At 36.5% G+C, this 19,473-nt stretch overlaps 1 protein-coding gene and 1 long non-coding RNA gene across 2 annotated transcripts; both read right to left on the bottom strand.

Moving 5' to 3' along the window:
* Positions 1 to 346: 346 nt before the first annotated feature.
* On the bottom strand, positions 347 to 19,016 carry LOC128230841 (sulfotransferase 1B1-like). The gene is made up of 9 exons (XM_052943283.1): positions 18,958 to 19,016; positions 18,527 to 18,751; positions 5,657 to 5,813; positions 5,157 to 5,320; positions 4,883 to 4,986; positions 4,675 to 4,737; positions 4,363 to 4,539; positions 3,610 to 3,799; positions 347 to 708 (listed from the first exon to the last, which is right to left on the bottom strand). The coding sequence occupies exons 2-9, from the start codon at positions 18,717 to 18,719 to the stop codon at positions 593 to 595; spliced, it is 1,164 nt and encodes a 387-aa protein (XP_052799243.1). The 5' UTR covers positions 18,720 to 18,751; positions 18,958 to 19,016; the 3' UTR covers positions 347 to 592.
* LOC128229745 (uncharacterized) lies at positions 8,951 to 10,339 on the bottom strand. The gene is made up of 3 exons (XR_008260124.1): positions 10,293 to 10,339; positions 9,521 to 9,663; positions 8,951 to 9,159 (listed from the first exon to the last, which is right to left on the bottom strand). It is a non-coding gene; the product is annotated as an uncharacterized LOC128229745 (long non-coding RNA).
* Positions 19,017 to 19,473: the final 457 nt, after the last annotated feature.

Here is a 19,473-nt window from a genome sequence, read left to right on the forward strand (position 1 = left end):
CACCGTGTTTGCCGATGATGTAATTATTGATGATTTTCACATAGACTAGTTCAATTGAAATGATAAAAAACCTCCATAAACGACATTTGATAACCCTTTTCACGCACTGTACGTTTGATCTCTGAGCAGCGCCGCCTCTTTGTTCGGACTGACTGCGGAATTTTGGCCGTCTAACTTTATGTCGCATGATCTTGTTTAACTTTACGTTATAAAACATGCTTTTTGATAACTCGTCTGGCATTGGATATATATATATATATATATATATATATATATGCAAGACCTTTTCAGTTCAATATGTCTTATTATTTTTCTTGTGACATAAATGAAACTTCAGGGGCTTGGATGCTCAAAAATAAAAGTTTCTTATAAAGCTAAGCTCAGTTTTTATTTTCTATTATTTTGCGTTCTATTTACTTTTTTAAGAGTTTTAATACTTCAATATGAATTATCTTTATGATACTCACATAAAAATAAGTATGTGTTATGGCTCATTGAAATAAGCTTCTTAAACATGTTAAGCTTGAGAAGTTTTGAGAAATGGGGATCATGATTATCCGACGATGCATTCACACTTCTCATCGAAGGAAATTCACAGTAAGTACCGGAAGTGAAACATGGTATCTGGGCGGATCTTGGAGGCCCAGACGGCATCAAACATCTCGTTCTTGGCAACTGTGAACCAGTTCTTCCAGTCGCCAACCTCCCCTGAAAACAGCAACATGGTGTGTAATGATAGTTCACAGTGAGTAACGTAAGTTTCCACAAGGATACTGAAGGCTCGGAAAAGAATCGATGGTAATTTCTCTGTTCAAAAGGGTAGCAATTTCAGAGTCATGAATGAAGGATGATTGTCATGGACGCGGGCTTTCCAAAAAGACTTATGACTTATAATTACAACCATTTTCTGAAGAAAGAGTGCAAGGGGTTCAAACGCAGTCACACGAACACCAGTTTGCTGACGAGCTGTGTCACAGAGGCATGTAGATAGTGTCTTACATTATCCATATTCAACATAGAATAGCGTATAAGTTCTGATCTACCTTCAAATGCATTCATGAACAAATTTCTCTATGCGTTTGGCACACAACAGTCGTTATATGAATTCCTATAATGAGCGTAAGAAGCATAGAGCAGGTAAGAATGCAGGTACGGGGTAAAGCCCAGAATATCCAGAACATCTATGTTAATTTGGCGAAGGTTAGTTTATACTGATAGTTAAAGGTGTGAGTGTGAAGACGGCTCTCAGATGATACGCTCCACTTGAGAGGCCCTTCGTGCGACTGGAACCCACGAACTCTGATGGGATGGTCGTTGCATACTTAACCAAATGTTACTAAGGAACATAAGTCTTGATGTACTACAGTATATTTCCCTATTGTAGTTATTCATACTGAATAATATGTTTCAAATATAGCTATGCCTAAATTATTGTATTTCACTAAATGCTTTGGTGTGAATGAATAAACATGTAACTCCATTTGAGATCTTTAGAATCTAAGCCATTCCGTATTTTGTTGTTAGAACTAAACCAACAAGGAAACATGGTGTCACGTGATCAATATACCACTCTTACCTTCTGTTTTTGTTTAATAACACAATGGTTCAACGTCAATGAGACAATACGTGTTGACACACACCACATCAGTATACAGTATATTGTGATATCAAAAACTCACTTTTTAATACATGTTTGGTTAAGTGCCATGTTGCCGTGAATATAAACAGAGAAAATCAATAAAGCAGGTGGTTTGAGTAACCCACTCTTATTGCAGTTTTTATTAAACATTAGCCCGTAAAGTTTACGATTTATAAGTCTTTAATTGCTATATTCGTATATGAATTTTTTTGATTCAACGATAACCATTTTTATTATTTTTTTATTCGAATCACCTATTACGATAATATCAAAACCAGATACTTTTCAATTTGAATTTTACTAGTCTACTTAAGAAATATAACACACCACTGAGGTTCAAATGACATTATTAGGACCGGCCAGTCAACGCCGAGGTCCATTCACCCTCGGGGACTGACTGGCCGGTCCTTATAATGCAATAATGGCCCGAAGTCTTGTTATATTCCTTATATTATACCGAACATTTTATATTACCATTCAATATTTTGAAAGCGCCTTTGATGTGTTTTAATGAACAAAGCAATTAATGTTCACCTGCGACAATTGTTCGCCGTTGTGAAAATCGCAAGTCGTACTCACCATTTTAATGACGTCAGTGGTCCATATTATTTTTGTCCAGGTCCGGACCACAATGGCTTGCTGACAAGAGCGCATTAAAGTCATAAAAATCAGTTCAACTAGCCAAAATTATATTTTACACATGCTTAAACATGTATATCATCAATATGGTTCATGAATCATATTACAGTATAGGATACTTTTGAATTTTGTCAAAACCTAATCTATGTTTAAGGCAATGTATTATATCGATGAAATACATGTTAAAGTATGTCTAAAATATAATTTTGAACTGGTTAATTATGACTTTTATGTGCTCTTGTCAACAAGCCACTGTGTTCTGGACCGGCCAAAAATGTGACCGCTGACAACATAAAACTGTTTTTTTTATTGATTCACTGATATACGGATCGATCGACTTTGTATGTACTTATAAGGGGCGCATTTATGTAAGGTATAATATATGTATGTAGCTTTCATTGTCGCAAAGAGTTCATCCAGCCATATCAGATATTGCGCACGTAGCTAGATTCATATGAGTACTTGATAAACCTATATGCACTAAGATATAGAACACTGCCCTTATATCGCGAGTGTAATACATTGCAAATAGACGGAATGACAAAGTCACGCTATACGGTATATCAGTGAGGTATTCATAAACAACCTTGTGTCGTTTCCTAACTGAATTCATTTCACTACTTAAAGATGCACTCTTACTCCCAAATAAAATGTACCACAATCCACAATTAATATAATAGATTTTATTTTCCCAAAAGGATGAATTAATATCGAAAACAGTGTTTTTATGAAGCATACTGTGTTTAATTTGAAAGAAACGTGCAGAAAACAGGGTATAGTTCTACCTTATGAGATGATAGTTAATCACTGTAAGTCTTTTAGCACCAGTCATCTAATATTTGAGCGGTTTCAGCTATTAATTGCACGGTTACAATCTTATTATCAGTAATTAATAGTTCCGTAAATGCATGATTTAGTATAACGTGACAGGTTTATCTTTCAAAAATTATGTTTCTTAGACATGTGTGCATGTATGTGACTTTAAATAAGAGTGTCATCTAAAAGTATCTCACTGGTCATATGATAAGAAGATCATATGAAGTATAAACGACTTTATTTTAGCCAAAATTAATACTTTTTTCTGTCAAGTCCTGACAAGTTAGCAAATTCAAATGAATTTACATTTTGTTATAATCAAAGCCCGGAAATAATCTGAGACGCTATATACAAGAACCTGTCATACAAGCTCGTCATTCAACTTTGCAACGTGTGACTGCGTCGGATCCCGTGAGTACAGAAGCGCCCCTTTCCTGGTGGATGAATAAGATTTTAACCTTTGATATAAAAGTGACAAACACATATGTACATCTAAGAGGTAACCTTTCACAAACCTTTCCTGTAAAAAGAGTGGCCCTTCCGGAACAAGTTGTTATTTTTGAAATGCTCAACGGTTGGCATAATTTCCGGTTTCTCCCTCAACATGTTAGGGAAGTGGCACTGTTCGAATATGGCGTCCCGGGTCGCCTCGTCAAGATCCACACCCAGAAACTTGAGAAGCTTGTTCAGCTGACCAATCCCGTCCTTGAAAAGTAGACAATGTTTTCATACTCTCTGTCTGTCTGTCCACCCGCTCTAAATGCAAGTATTCAATTAAAGACCCTTCGGTAATATTTCATTTATAAGAAACCAATGTTTAAATTATATGGTAGAGTCAATATCAATGTGTCATCCTCGATATACCTTTTTATGTAAAATACGTATAGTGGGTACCCCAGGCCCACCTATATGAACCTCCTACCACCTGTTTAGGCAAGCCGGGTTAGGCCGTTCTCACAATTTACAGGTCCGTAAGAACATGACGTCATGCAGGTACCCCGGTCGCGCCTATATAACATCATGTCGCTCGTTCAGGCAGGAGGAAAAAGGCCCTTACTCACCATTTTCGGGTTCTCAAAGTACATTACTTGTAGTGTGTACCTCGGTCCCGCCTCTATAACCTCCTGCAACTCATTCAGGTAGGCGCGGTAAGGCTCATGCTCAGCTTTTCAGGTTCTCGAAGTACATGACGTGTATCGGGTACCCAGGCCCCACCACTATACCCCCCTGCAACTCATACAGGTAGGCGGAGAAAGGTCCGCACTCACCATTTTCAGGTTCTCGAAGTCCATGACGTGTATAGAGTACCTCGGTCCCGCCTCTATAACCTTCTGCAACTCATACAGGTAGGCGGAGAAAGGCCCGTACTCCCCATTTTCAGGTTCTTCAAGTAAATTACTTGTAGCGAGGACCTCGATCCCGCCTATATAACATCCTGTCGCTCGCTCAGGCAGGAGTGATAAGGCCCGTATTCACCATTTTCAGGTTCTCAAAGTACATTACTTGTAGCGAGTACCTCGGTCCAGCCTCTATAACCTCCTGCAACTCATTCAGGTAGGCGGGGTAAAGTTCATGCTCACCTTTTTCAGGTTCTCGAAGTCCATGACGTGTATAAAGTACCTCGGTCCCGCCTCTATAACCTTCTGCAACACATTCAGGTAGGCAGGATAAGGCCCGTAATCACCATTTTCAGGTCCTCGAATAACATGACGTGTATCGGATACTTCGGTCCCGTCTCTATAACCACCTGCCACTCATTTAGGTTGGCGGAGAAAGGCCCGTACTCACCATTTTCAGGTCCTCGAAGTACATGACATGTAGAGGGTACCCCGGCCCCGCCTCTATAACTTCCTGCCACGCGTTCAGGTAATCAGCGTACGAGTTGTACTCCACTAGAAACAGGAGCCAAACATATACAGGTTTCCAGTGTTCAAAAATGTAAATACATTTCAACACACTTTTTATTAATCCGAATTTCATACTTTTATAGAATTTTCGTTAGTGCAACCTTGTTCCGCGAAAGGTTTGTAACAAAACGCTACCGGGATCAAGACTGACATACTTTCCCCTTCGACGTAAGGTCGGATCCAGTCCGTGAACGTCCCTTTGTAATTGTAGATGTGCATGCCCGTCATGTGCGCATATTGAGAGACGGCGGCGTCCTTTGGGTTCCGCAGACACAGCACCGTCTTTATCTGCTTCCGGCACAGGTCCTTAGGAAGAAACCTGGGGCAACAAAGCCTCTCACGATGAAACATAATACATGTATTTATGATATCTTAATGTTTTTTTAGTACAGAAAAAAAGTCGAATTATTTCAGAGATAGAGGTCAAAGAGCTGTCCATGCCGTTTTAGGAGTAACATGTCTGAGACTTATGTCGCTTTGTCGTTTTATTGGTATTTTTTCAAACTTACAAATTTAATTATATTAATATAATAGCTACACCTATCATTTCAAGTTATTTCGCAGGAAAACCTAGAATTAAGTTCAAAACTTTATTATTTTATATAGTTGTTCCAGTAGTGTTATATTGTTGTCCCGAGAGTTTGCGGATGAATACCTTGGCCGATAGTGACTGTTGAGGACACGTGGTGATGACCGGGTATCAATGACGTCAGCCTTGTTTGCCTCTAACATGGTGGACATCTTTGTGTCCTGCACGCGCGCTGACGATCGCCGCTGTATCATGGACAACATCTCGTACAGCCAGTTCGTACCTGAAATACGAGGGCTGTCCCACTAAATCGTAGACTTCAGTTATTGCTAAAAAAATAACAATGGGCGTTCTTGTTGGTAATAAACTAGTTTTGGTTTAAAATAGGGTTCACAAACAGTGTATTTGTTTTACTGGTTTCAAATAAAATAAAAAAAAGTTTTATCCTTTCTTTTACAGAAACCGAAACTGTTTTTTTAAACAAGCGAACCCCCCTACTGGGGCGGTTTCGTCGGTTCGTTCCATTCGAAAGCTACTTCACTTTGACAACATGGCGGACAATGATTCAACAGGTGCGTTGAAACACCATATTTAGTTAAAACAGGCAAACTACCATGCGGTATCATTGTTTTAAATAATTCTGAAAAAACAGGCAGAAACTCCACCATGTTGTTGAAGCTGTACACAAAACCATACATTTGTTACTTCAAGCAAAATTTTCGAAACAGGTTTCTAAACCGCCGAAACCCATGAAACCAAAACTGAAACTAGTTTGGTATCAACTAAAACGCTCTTAGTGTTCTAAAAACTCTCCGAAATTAAATACATCTTCGTATGCTAAAACACACGAAGTTTAATTGAAAAATAACATGAAATAAACATTCTACAAATATTAATGAATACCATGTTCACAGGAGTGGCACAAGCCGACGTCCAAATTGCACCGATAAAAGATAATATTGTCATGTATTACTCGTTCTTAAAAGGTACGGGGTTAGTAGGTAATATGTTAGTAGATATGGGATATACGGGTGCAAAAGAAACCATATCGGGTGGGAGCTATATGTATCTCGTATTTATGTAGATTGGAAACGTTTAAGACCCTGTGAACATTTAAAACCGAAATGTTAGCGATGGTTTATAAATTTTGTACATTTTGTTCATAATGCCAATTTCATTTCCATACAAGAAAGTGAATCGGCCCGTGACATCTAGAATTCCGTAGCCATATCTATGGTGGCATACTTCTGCCACCAGATAACCATATAACTAACTAGTTAATTAAGAGGTTAACTAGTTACGTAACTAGTTAACCTCTTAATTAACTAGTTAGTTATATGGTTATCATAACGGGAAATAAATGCATGTTAGTGCCTACAACTGCCATCCTTTTATTATTTTACCAGCTTAATGTTAAGTGGTTAACTAGTTACGTAACTAGTTAATCACTTACCACTTATCCAAAATATCGCTAACTGGTAACTGGTTAACTAGCTACGTAACTAGTTAACCACTTAACATTAAGCTGGTAAAATAATAAAAGGATGGCAGTTGTAGGCACTAACATGCATTTATTTCCCGTTATGATCTTTTATTTATTGAAAAAATTAACTAGTTACGTAACTAGTTAACCACATAACTAACTAGTTAATCAAGGGGTTAACTAGTTACGTAACTAGTTAACCTCTTAATTAACTAGTTAGTTATATGGTTAACTGGTGGCAGAAATATGCCACCATACAAATCCCTTCATGAAGGATCTGAAATCTTGTATTGAGTGGTATTCATTTTGAAGCTCAGTTTGTAGTCCTTTTGCCTCTACAAATTGGCTTGAACATACTGTTTATTCTTTAAAACGAAGCCTTATTTCGCATTGAAAGTGAATGCGTATTGTAAAATAAAATTAATAAATGAACTTCACGTGTTTTTTTCGCTAACAGAAAATACTAATAAAGTGCGCCAGTCGTCAACACTGATTTGCTTGATAAAACTCTCCTTATTCCTTTGTTTGTACTCAATCACCATGGAACTTGCCAGAATGTTTGTCTCTTTGGAAACTTGTTTGAATACGAGTCATTTAGTAAGTAGGTTAAATAAAAGATAAAAAAACTGGTCACACACTCTAGAGGCATTCCTTTGAACACTCTTTTCATGGAACTTGATTGATATCTAAGTCTAGTTTGAATGTGGGGGACATGTGAAGTCAAAAAGAATGTCAAACACACTTGATTACGATCTGAAAGACATGAAACAGGATGAAAATGGTCAGGCCACGAATAAAGGTAGTCTGAGAGCACTGTGACGTCATATGTCTAAAAATCGCTTGTTAAAGCTGCACTCTCACAGATCTTTTTTTTATTTTTGTTTTGGAACGAGCCAATGTGAAAATGCATTTTCTAAAAGCGTTATTTATAGTTCAACTGTTTTAGCCTTAAATCATTAATTTTTTAACGTAAATATAAAAAACTGCGATCTGATCTTTTGTCAGGATTCGTATTTCACTGATTTTTTTATATTTACGCAAAAATTGGCTCATTCCAAGACAAAAATATAAAAGTTGTCAAAACGGTAAATCTATGAGAGTGCAGCTTTAAGGTATTAGCCGCGTAATACACACTTTTTTAAAAGCTTTAACCGACAACATGGTTATAATCACGGTACACTATGGGACTTTTATCCAAATTTTAAAGATTTTTTACCGTGAATTAAAAAAGTTATTTATGTTCATTACACCCACCCCCAAACTCCAAGGGCTACAAAGAGCGACACGTAAATATTTTGTCTATATTTGATTTTTTTTCGCATTATCAGAGAATATGAAATAAACACAACAGTTTCTGGTAAAATAAACTTCAGTTAACAGAAAACTAAAGTTCAAACGAACACATTATTGATAAACATGGAAAAAAATCATTTTGATTGATCTTATGATTCTTCGGAAAAGAGCAGTTTTTCGATGTTTGAAAATATATAGCAGTTTTATAGAATTCATAAAAAATAGTTAACTATAAGGCAATCTGCTGAAATCATTTTAGATATTATCTATGATGTCTATTGAACAATTTAAAAGACAATTTATGATATTTTACCGTCCAGTTTTGAAGAAAATATACATAATGTCATGTTACCATACATTTTTATAGCTAATAAAATGCTTAAAAATCAACCTTTTTCTTGTAAAAAAATAAAAAGCTTAATTGGACATATTCATAAAATGTACTCTTTCAAATAAATGAATTTTACTTATGATACTAACTCAGAACACAGAGTTTAAAACAAATGAGTGTACTTTTAAACTAAAATATATGAAGAAACAAGAACACTAAGTGGGCTCGCCCCTCCAAAAATATCAGAGTGAAAGTTCTCAACTAATGTTTTTTTTTTAATATTATAACATGTAAACAATCTCTTTGGGTAATTTGATGTATATCTGTTTTATTTTGTCATTGGTATTCCAACAATTAGTTTTTTTTTCACAATAATTCTTCACTTTTCAACATTTGAAGTTTGGTCTGTTCCCATGCTTGTTCTTGTAGTGTGTGCACAGATGATAACTACTCAATGCTGAGTCAATGCTGATTTGGTTTTCATGCACCTTCAGGCACTTTACCCATCAAGAATGTTTAGTGCTGTAAAGGAAAAAAAGTTGTACTTTAAAGCCTTTCTAACTAATTAGTATAGATAATTATACTGCCATACATATACAAAATAAAATATAAACAGTTTAATATTTCTCGACATTATTTTGAAAAAACAACAACAAGCTGATACATACATGTATATATATATATAAAGAAAACTATTAAGTTTATCAATAAAATTCATCATCATCATCATCATCATCATCATCATCATCATCACCATCATCATCACCACCACCACCACTACCACTTGACCACCATCACCACCACCACCACCACTTGATTATTGAATACAGTAGGATTATAAAAACAAAAACCAAGTCAAATATGTTTTATATGAAATACTCACATCATCTCGATCAGATGCGACTGCCTTGTGGATGGACATGGCTGTCAAATCCGCTCTCAAGGATCCAACATAGTATTTAATGCAGGCTGGAATTCTTCATAACCCAGTGTTGTTGACTAAGTAATATTCAGTCATTTTCCTGCCTGGAAGAAATTAGACTTCTGATTATCAACCAGCAGAAACTACCACCGTAAAATACAAATGCACAGGTATTATACATTCTGCACTAATATCTGTTTTAGCCAAGAGTAAGGGTTGGTAGGCACAAATGTGTAGTTGTTGTGCATATGGTTGATAATGATTCACAACAGTATGGGGTTTTAATGAGATCTACACCAAGCCAATGAATGTCAATAGTGTCCTAGCAGATGCGGCTTCAAGCCCCAAACCACATACAACTTTTTTTCACAGGTTAATTTTGAAAATATGCATTTTGTAAACAAATAACGGGTATGTACATGTATTGTGGTATGTTAGAAATAGGTCACGTACCAAAACACATCATTTTTAAACAAAAATTTAAGTCTAATATTTTTCTAAGATAAAACAATCAATTTAAAGATTACATACTCATATCATATCTTAAACATAAGTTATGTACATAATCATTAAGTACATATAAAAATATGTAACATGTACATAAGTACATGTAAAATATGAACATGCTATCTAAACATTTAGCTAATAAAAATGATTTAAGAATTCCAAAGATAAATTAAAAAACAAACGTTTTTGAACACATCAACGTACAAAACTGCTCAAGGATACTTACATTCACAGCCCTTTGATAAGAATATCCCAGTTCCATGCCGATTGTTGACAGTTCGTTTTTTCGAGAGAAAATCTTCTCTTACGCGTATATTTCACTTATAATCCATGTTTAACTGTAATGACTCAAATTGTTAGATGTATCGTAATACACAGTTGTCAGCGTGTACTTTTAGTGTTTATTTATTTTAAACGTATATTCATGAGAAAAACATCACAATGTTTCCAAATCCTACGATGTAGAAATTCCATTATTGACCTATGAATAGCCGGGAAATACCTTCTGTTTCTAAAAATAGCAACATCCGGTACAAGCCGAATACGCCCGATGTTCGTCGCGATCTATTACGGCGAGTGGCGATATATGTCGATGTTACCCGATGTTTCCCGAGTTGTATTACATGGCTAATACCTTAATGTCATGATGACACTAACACAACTCTTTACCCAATCCTCATTTGCTTACAAATGTCTAAGCAATCTATAGTCAAGTATGATTATGTGATATACATGTTTTAAGTTGCTCGAACACAACCACGCTAACCCCTTTTCGAGATCACTTTACCTGCCCAATATATCATGAAACGTACCAATTCTGATCATGTGCGGTCAAAGGACAATACAAGTCACTAGGTTAATCTTGAAAAACATAATTAACCGCCGTATCTTCTAACAAATCTAATGGAACTCTGTAATGACATACAATTGTTGAAATCTGGTTGAAATTATTTAGAGGCATACTACAATTACAGTCGAAACTCGCTATGTCGAAGTCGTTGTGACCTCGGGAAACACTTCGAGATAACGAGCATTCGATATAAACAAAATAAAAAAGTGTTTAACTAAACCAAACGCATTTGAAAAGAAATTCGACATAACCAGACAATCGAGATAACCGAGTTCGACTTAGCGAGTTTCGACTGTTTCTCTATTTAAAGAGCCATGAGATAAATGACCTTTATGGGCATCTTGAAAGGATACGTTTGCAGGTATGGGCAGGTTATTCTCATTTCGATGACTCAGAATCATGTGAATCCAGTCATGCATGACTGTTCAATACTTTTGCAACTGCCGCATTTATAATAATGGCTTCAAGGCTTTTGCGTCGTGTTCGTCAAGATCACACGAGATAATTATCCAGATAGACAACATTTATGTGCAGTGATAAACTGAAGTTAACTTTAATAATGTTTTATTAACTCGATCACAAGGGCTAGTTGTCAGTATATCACTGGCAGAAATACATACCTCAGATTTTATCAATCTTTTAGATTCACATAATTTACGTTGAATTAAACTAATAATATTAAGCAGGCATACTACAATATTTTATTCCCCTGTTCACCATCGTACTGTCGCGTTTTCACCATAGTAATAACGTGACATCGGGTTTTCGTTATCGTAGTATCGTAATGTCGCGTTAACATTGTCGTACTGTCGCGTTATCACCGTCGTACTGTCGCGTTTTTACCATCGTAATATCGTGACATCGCGTTTTCGTTATCGTAGAATCGAACTGTCGCGTTAACATTGTCGTACTGTCGCGTTATAATCATCGCATCATCGCACTATCGCGCTAAATTTATCGTACCGTCGCGTTATAATCATCGTACAATCGCGTTATCATTATCGTACTGTCGCGTTATCTTTTATCGTACTCTCGCGTTATCATTATTGTACTTTCGCTAATAATCATCTTACTTGTAATCGCGTTATCATTATCGTACTGTCGCGTTATCTTCTTTATCGTACTGTCGGATTATCATTATCGTACTGTCGCGGAATCATATTCGTACTGTCGTGTTATCATATTCCAGTGCCGTAGCTACACTGGGGCAAACAACAATTTCTATAGCTCTAAAATATTTTTTCGACATTCTTCATTTGCCTCAATCACACAAAATATCAAGGCGGAACGTCTATATTTGAAAAAAGAAGTGAATATTAGATGTAATAGAATAAACTCTACAAACAGTCTGATCTGTTAGCTGGTTTGACTGAAGAAGAAGAAGAACATGAACGTGAAACTCTACTATACAACGTGTCAAAGCTACAGTCTTTGTCAACACTGTCGGACACACGTTGCCTATCACGTGTTGACTCAATTAGCACGCTAATTGTAAATTATGACAAGATATACGATGCGCTACAACAAGTGCTTGATGAATCTTCAGGCCAATCTGCACATGATGCAACAAGTTATATGCACGCTATGCAGCTATTTGAAACCTTTGTAGTTGCTGTACTTACACAGTCCACGCTGGGGTTTGTTCGCCCGCCGTCTGTCAGCCTTCAGAACAAGTCGTGTAACCTTTTAAAGGCGCATTCTAAGGCACAAAACATCATTCAGAAATTCTCCAAAATATAAGAAATGAGGATAATTTTAACAAATTGTACAATCGTGCAGTAAGTATTGCTGCATCTATTGAAGTTGTGCCGTCAAAGCCAAGAACAGTTGGCAAATTCATCTTCGGATAAAACCAGTGTCCAAGACCATTACAGATTCAATTATTACTTTCCATTCCTCGACCACATGATTTCACACATGAAGACACGATTCGCTGCTGAACTGGAAAGCGCACTTAAGGGAACCATTCTTCTTCCTGTACACATGCAAAATCTTGACTCTGCTCTAACAGATCAAATAAAGGAGGCATTTCTAGATGACTAGCCGAACCCTGGATAATTTAAACAGGAAGTATTGCGATGGACTTTGTTAAACAAAAACTCTACCAAAGTCATGACGCTGGAAGAAGGTGCAGCTGCATGTGACGAAAGTCTTTTCCCCAAACATTTCAAGAATATTCAAATTAATTATGTGTCTGCCTGTTGGTTCTTGCACGTGTCAAAGGAGTTTCAGTTCACTGAGGCGGCTTAAGACCTGGAGTCGGACATCAATGGGTGTCTCACGACTTAATGGTTTATCTTGCCTACGTCCACAGGACCAACATTTCTGTTAACCCTAAACAAATTCTTAAGTTGTGGGAAGCCACAGGACACCATCGCATAGCACTGGCATTCAAATATTAAAGTGACGATATGTGGGACGTTTAGAAGTAGGTTCATGGTATTGGTAACAAAGCCTCATGTGACAGTGAATTTCCTCTAAGTGCACATTTGTTTTGTCTAAATTTATGTAAACCGTAAATTGTATCAAAAGTTATAGCACTTAAACTGTTGAAATGTTATATTTTACTGTAACATTTTTCTGTATTTAATTCCGACAAAGATACTCCAGAATGCAGGAAATCGCTTTTTGGAAAAAAATCCGGGGGGGGGGCATGCCCCCATAGACCGTTCTGCCTCGGTGTATTTTAAGTCTGGCTACGGCACTGTTTTCGTACTTTGGAAGCAGATCATTTGATATATTAAACGGATAGAAACATAATTTTAACATGTTAGAACATGTAAACATGACACAATTTGACTGTCTCCAGGTCATATTTTGTGTATTTATGGTTATGTAATTTTTAACTGCCAAGAGTTATGTAAACAAAATTACCCTGCCAACTTTATTTTATGTTTGACTGAAATACTAATGCATAAAAAGATACAATTATTCAATCCCTTCATCAAAAAAATTATTTCCAAAATCTGTACCCAACGTTTAACTCACTCATGTAACAACAAGAGATTTTTTCAAAATAATAACTGATCCGTTCATGACTTAAGTGGTTTATCAACCTGCACTTGAGGAGTCATCTTTCCCAAAACATTTGACAAATGGCCGATCATTTTAGAAGTACAGTTGAGTAATTGATTTTAAAGGACGTTGAGTAGATGCGTAATTTGTATGTCTGTCTCTAATGTAATACTGTATATTTCTTCCATTGATTTGAGTATGAGTATAGTTTATGTGACATTACATCTGTATGTAATGAAGATTCAAAGAATATGTGTTGCTTATATAGTAGGTAGAAGGTATTAATTTTATTTTGATAAAAACAAGCGAATAATTCACTCATGTTAGCCATGTTCAAGCTGGAAATGCTGTTTTGTGTTTTACTGTTACATGAGTGAACACATGTTACATGAGTTTAAACATTAATGACTACATATGCTTCATTTTATTTATCACCATCAAATGGTATTTTTTTTATTCAGCTAGCAGTATATTGTATTGAAATAAAACGTCCATCAACACGAGTACTAAGACCCTTATATTATACAACGCATTGCATATGTTGTCACATAACTATGCCCATGTATAGTTGATACGGACGGAAATTGCCTTCCATCCTGCAGAAGTGTTCTTGCATTTGGTGAAACCGATAACGTAGAAGAAATAAGAGTACAAATAATAGCTGAACTTGTTAGAAATTAAATCAAATACCTGGATGGTATGGTTTTGATTGACGGGATTGAACATAAGAAGAACTGTATAAAAAAGACCAGTCGACCCCTTCAGGGTTGAGCATGCTTTTCTCTGAAGGGATCTGTTGCGTCTATTGCTTTGTTGGCCTCGTATGATACAATTGGTGGCAGCGGTGGGATGAAGATAACTACCGGACCGGAGTTGCCTTACCCACTAATTTCCCAGGCCAATACTCGAGACGAGTCTTTTCGGAGGCAGAAGTAATGTAACGTTCTATGTAGGCGGAAGTGAGTATAATATAGTATGTTGGTGTACTTGGTTGGTTGTATGCAAATTGGCATATTCAGGTCTCCGTGTGGATGGAGAATATACTGCATTATAAGACCAGTCGACTCATTCAGGGTTGAGCATGCATTTACCTGAAGGGATCTGTTGCGTCTTTGGCCACGCACGCTACAATGGCAAAAACGGGTTTGAATGTCATTCAAAGCAACTACATTTGAATGAGTCTAAACTCAATGCTGATGTTTGTGAAAAGGGAATCAAAAATGAAGATGTAGAAATTGCGATCATTATGATATGAAGCTAAATCAAAATGACAAATGCGTAACAATGTATGTTCACAAGGATACGGATGGTGGATATACCATTGACAGAAACACTAATTGTTCACATAAAAACATAGCACTGAAACAATTATGATACAGTAAATGTATCAATTGGTCAAGAAGAGTCGTCCAATCCTTAAATTACACCAGATTGTGCCAATGCAACTGTTCAAATAGAAGTAACAGATGTCACTGTTCCAATTGATGGCATCATTGAGACAGTAATACTGGAAACCCTGAATGAAACTGTTTCGATAGAGAGCATAGATACAATCTCCAATAGAAAGAACAAAGTAGATTGTTCCGTAAAAAACATCAATGGAACTGTTCCGGACAAACAAACACATGATACTATAAAGATAGACGAAACGAAACTAGATGGCACGAGTGAGACTATTATAAAAGAAAGCACAAATGAGACTGGATCGTTCAAAAGCACAAATGAGACGGTCCTGAACATAGAAGAAACAGATACAATAGAAAGCACAAATGAGACTGGATCGTTGAAAGCACAAATGAGACGGTTCAAATAGAAATACAAAAAGAGAGCTCTGAAAGAATGCAAAAATGAGACTTATCCTATAAAAGTAATCAGTCTAAGTGCTTCAATTGAAAACGCCAACAACACTGTTTCCAATGAGATTGTCTCGATAATGTTCCAAATGAGTTACCTCCGACAGATGGTATCCATGAGACTACCAAGACATAGTGTGACAATGATACAATTGAACCTTTTGACATCAGCAACCCTATGATGTGCATAGGAAAATATGTAATGAGTCTTTACAATAAAATACCTTATCAAGGTATTTTAGAGGACGCTCAAGGAACAAAAATTCTTGTTACAAACATGTAGCTGTATGAAACAAACTGGGAGTAAAAAGGCGAACATTATCACTTGGCCAAGAGTAAATAAGATCAAGATTGGTATACAATCGACAGTGTTGTGGGAATCATTCCTGTCCAAAGCATATCAAAGGCATTTTCTTTAAAATAAATGAAGCAATTTGGTTTGGGTAACTATGAAGCCGTGCCATTATACCAATCGACAGTGTTAATGGATACATTCATGGGCTGAAACATTTCAAACTCAGTTATTATAAAATTTATGATACTGTTCGATATATATGTGAAAAGTGTGGCCAGTTTTTCAACTTCTGCTAAAAATGAACATACGTAAACTTCTCGCACTTTCGTCGGTGTGAGGAGATTACGTTCCTAAATGTTTAATAAGCGGAAGTTGAAAAACTGGCCAAGTTGTCAGTTAGGTGTTAATTACCAGCTTGTCGATTTTTTTGTCACTACTGTAACTCAGATAGGCTAACAACTCATTCGAAAAACAATAAACCAACACCTTTAAACTGTTATATTCCATTTATCATTATGCAGTCATTTGTTATTTTTATTTTCATAAAATTAGACATGAATGACAAATTGTGTAGGAGACGGTGCCCATAAAGGGTAAATATTCACTTTTGTCAATTTATTTGTCACTACTGATGTAAACGCATTCGCATATCAGTTTAGTTAAAGGGTTTTAGTGTTTAAATTTCTATTCATCATTATGTAATTATTTCCGTTATTTTAATACAATGAGTTAGACAATAATGTCAACATGTTACATGTTAACTTTAGTGTCTTTACTGTAACAATAACCGTCCATCATGTAAAGTGTTCACACTTTTATTACCTTACAATGTTAAAATGTGTTTGTTACCTACTAAAGTTTAAGTAGTCTTAGTATTAAATACATTCCTAGTTTCGAGAGTATTAGTTCTTAATCATATGTTTAATAAAAACAGTTAAAGATAAAAATATTGCCTTGAAATGTCACTCCTATAACATATAATTGTCTTTCGTGTTACACCAGTGTCCCTACAGTAACAGGGACAAAATGGTATTGATGTAAGTTGTTTGTATACAATATTTTAAATTATAAATAGTGATTCTGACATGCTAGGGTGACCCTATTCATGATTTTTATTTATTTTTGTACAAAATAACCCGCAATTTTTATCATTTTTAACAAGTTGGTGCTATAAATTGTATGTTTTCAAAAAGTGAAGTTCATTTGGATAAATATAAGGATCATTATAAATAAAATCCATATATCTTATGATTTAAATAGTGAAAAACAATTCACTTTTCATATTTATTAATGGTTGCCTGGCTCATTGTATTTGAATAGAAAATATGTGTACAGATGTAGGTGTTACAGTAGGGAAAACAAGATGGTAAAGTCCTTAACAATTGATTAAATTTTACTGAAACATAAATGAATTGAAAATGCTGTTGATCATTTTTATATAAAGTATACATCCCCACATCACCCTAAAATGAAGAAATTATGAAAAGATGATGTTTATTTTTCAATTATTTTTTTCAAATTGTTGCCAAAATATATAATGACTCATAGATATAAACTTCAATATATTCGCTTTAAAAAGTATTTGTCTGTTTCGTGTTTGAACAAAAATATATAATCATGTAATAAAACAGCTGTTGCATGGGCTTTTGTGTAACAGTCAAAACTGTTTGACAGTGCAGATGTCATCCCCTCCACCTCTGGACAACAGTTTTGACTGTTACAAAGATGAACATGCAACACCTGTATAATTATAACCAACAGGAAATGGTCGTCGAGTAGCTAAATATCAACATCAACATCTAACTATTATGTAGTTAATTATTCGAATCCCAAAATGGTGGTGGTGGTGGTTGTAGTGGTGGAGGAGGAGGTGGTGGTGGTGGTTGTGGTGGAAAGTAGAAGTGGTGGTGCTGGTGGTTGTGGTGGTAGTGGTGGTGGTGGTTGTGGTGGAAGAGGAGGTGGTGGTGGTTGTGGTGGAAAGTAGAAGTGGTGGTGGTGGTGGTTGTGGTGGGTTGTTGTGGTTGGTGTTGGTGATTGTGGTGGTGGTGGTGGTGGTGGTGGTTGTGGTTTTGGTGGTGGGGGAGGAGGTGGGGATTGTTGTTGGGGAGATGGTGGTGGTGGTGATGGTGGTAGTTGTGGTGGAATTGGTGGTGGTGGTGGTGGTTGTGGTTGTGGTGGATGTGGTGATGGTTGTGGTGGTGGTTGTGGTTGTTGTTGTTGTTGTTGTTGTTGTTGTGGTGGTGGTGGTGGTGGTGGTGGTGCTAGGGGAGGTGGTGGTGGTGGTGGTTGTAGTTGTGGTGGTGATAGTGGTGAAGATGATGATAATAATTATGATGATAATTTCACTTAACATATGCAAATGTTCGTGTGGCATTTCAAATGATAACAGTGAATACTTCTCAAAATTAGTTTATGTAATTGACCACAAAGGTCGGTTTAACACTTACCGGTCTTCGGAAATGTCGCTAGCATAATGTCGTCATCCCTGCACGGGGTCTCGGGCACGTGCTCAAATATTTCCTGGATCTCGTCGGCCGTCATGTTGAAAGGCGGTTGTCGCAAACCATTCTTCAGCTGCATAAACTCAAGCGTTTCCCCACCGTCGTCGGCAACCGTTATAAGCTTTGGCTCTCCCGACATACTAGTAGAGAACTTCTAATATGTTAAGTGACCTAGGAGAAAAACACGGTATCTATTATCAACTCCCAATTTTATTTACTGATCATTCTGATGCTAGTTTAAGTGATATATAAATACATTTACACAGTGTAACACAATGAAGAAAAAGGTTTGTAGAAACAGTTATCAACATTACAATGTTTTGAACTGTTGACCGGTCAACCGAGGTTTACCGAGATTCTAAAAATAAACTGCATACCGTTTAAACTGGTTTTGTAATTTAAATTGGCTCACGGAGAATACCGAAGTAATTTCAAGCGCTCGATCGTCTGAATAAACTTCAATATATATATTTAAAGTTTAGAGTTCATGTTACCATTATAGTTCCGCGGTTATGACTGCGCGCACTTAACCAGTATATGTGAACATGTGATTTTTCCCACGTGGTAATATTGACGCATTTAGCTGGTAAAATAGTTTAACCAATTTTTTATCATACATAATGTGATGCGTTTTGAATAAAACATATGCCAACACCGATCCAACACCGATATGCCAACACCGATATGCCAAATGCCAACACCGATATGCCAACACCGATATGTCAACACAACACCGATATGCCAACACCGATATGCCAACACCGATATGCCAACACCGATCCAACACCGATCTGCCAACACCGATATGCCGACACCGATATGCCGACACCGATATGCCAACACCGATATGCCAACACCGATATGCCAACACCGATTACGTTTAAGTACCAAAA

Source organism: Mya arenaria, chromosome 4 (assembly GCF_026914265.1).
Source record: "Mya arenaria isolate MELC-2E11 chromosome 4, ASM2691426v1".
Classification (NCBI taxonomy): Eukaryota; Metazoa; Mollusca; class Bivalvia; order Myida; family Myidae; genus Mya; species Mya arenaria.

What these genes read in the sequence shown, in the direction of transcription:
- LOC128230841 (XM_052943283.1), bottom strand. Translation starts at nt 18,719, where the DNA reads ATGTCGGGAGAGCCAAAGCTTATAACGGTTGCCGACGACGGTGGGGAA. An exon ending in AACAGTCACTATCGGCCAAG is followed by an intron (nt 5,321 to 5,656) that starts GTATTCATCCGC and finishes TTGTTGCCCCAG; the next exon opens with GTTTCTTCCTAAGGACCTGT. An exon ending in ACTTCGAGGACCTGAAAATG is followed by an intron (nt 4,738 to 4,882) that starts GTGAGTACGGGC and finishes AATGTGTTGCAG; the next exon opens with AAGGTTATAGAGGCGGGACC.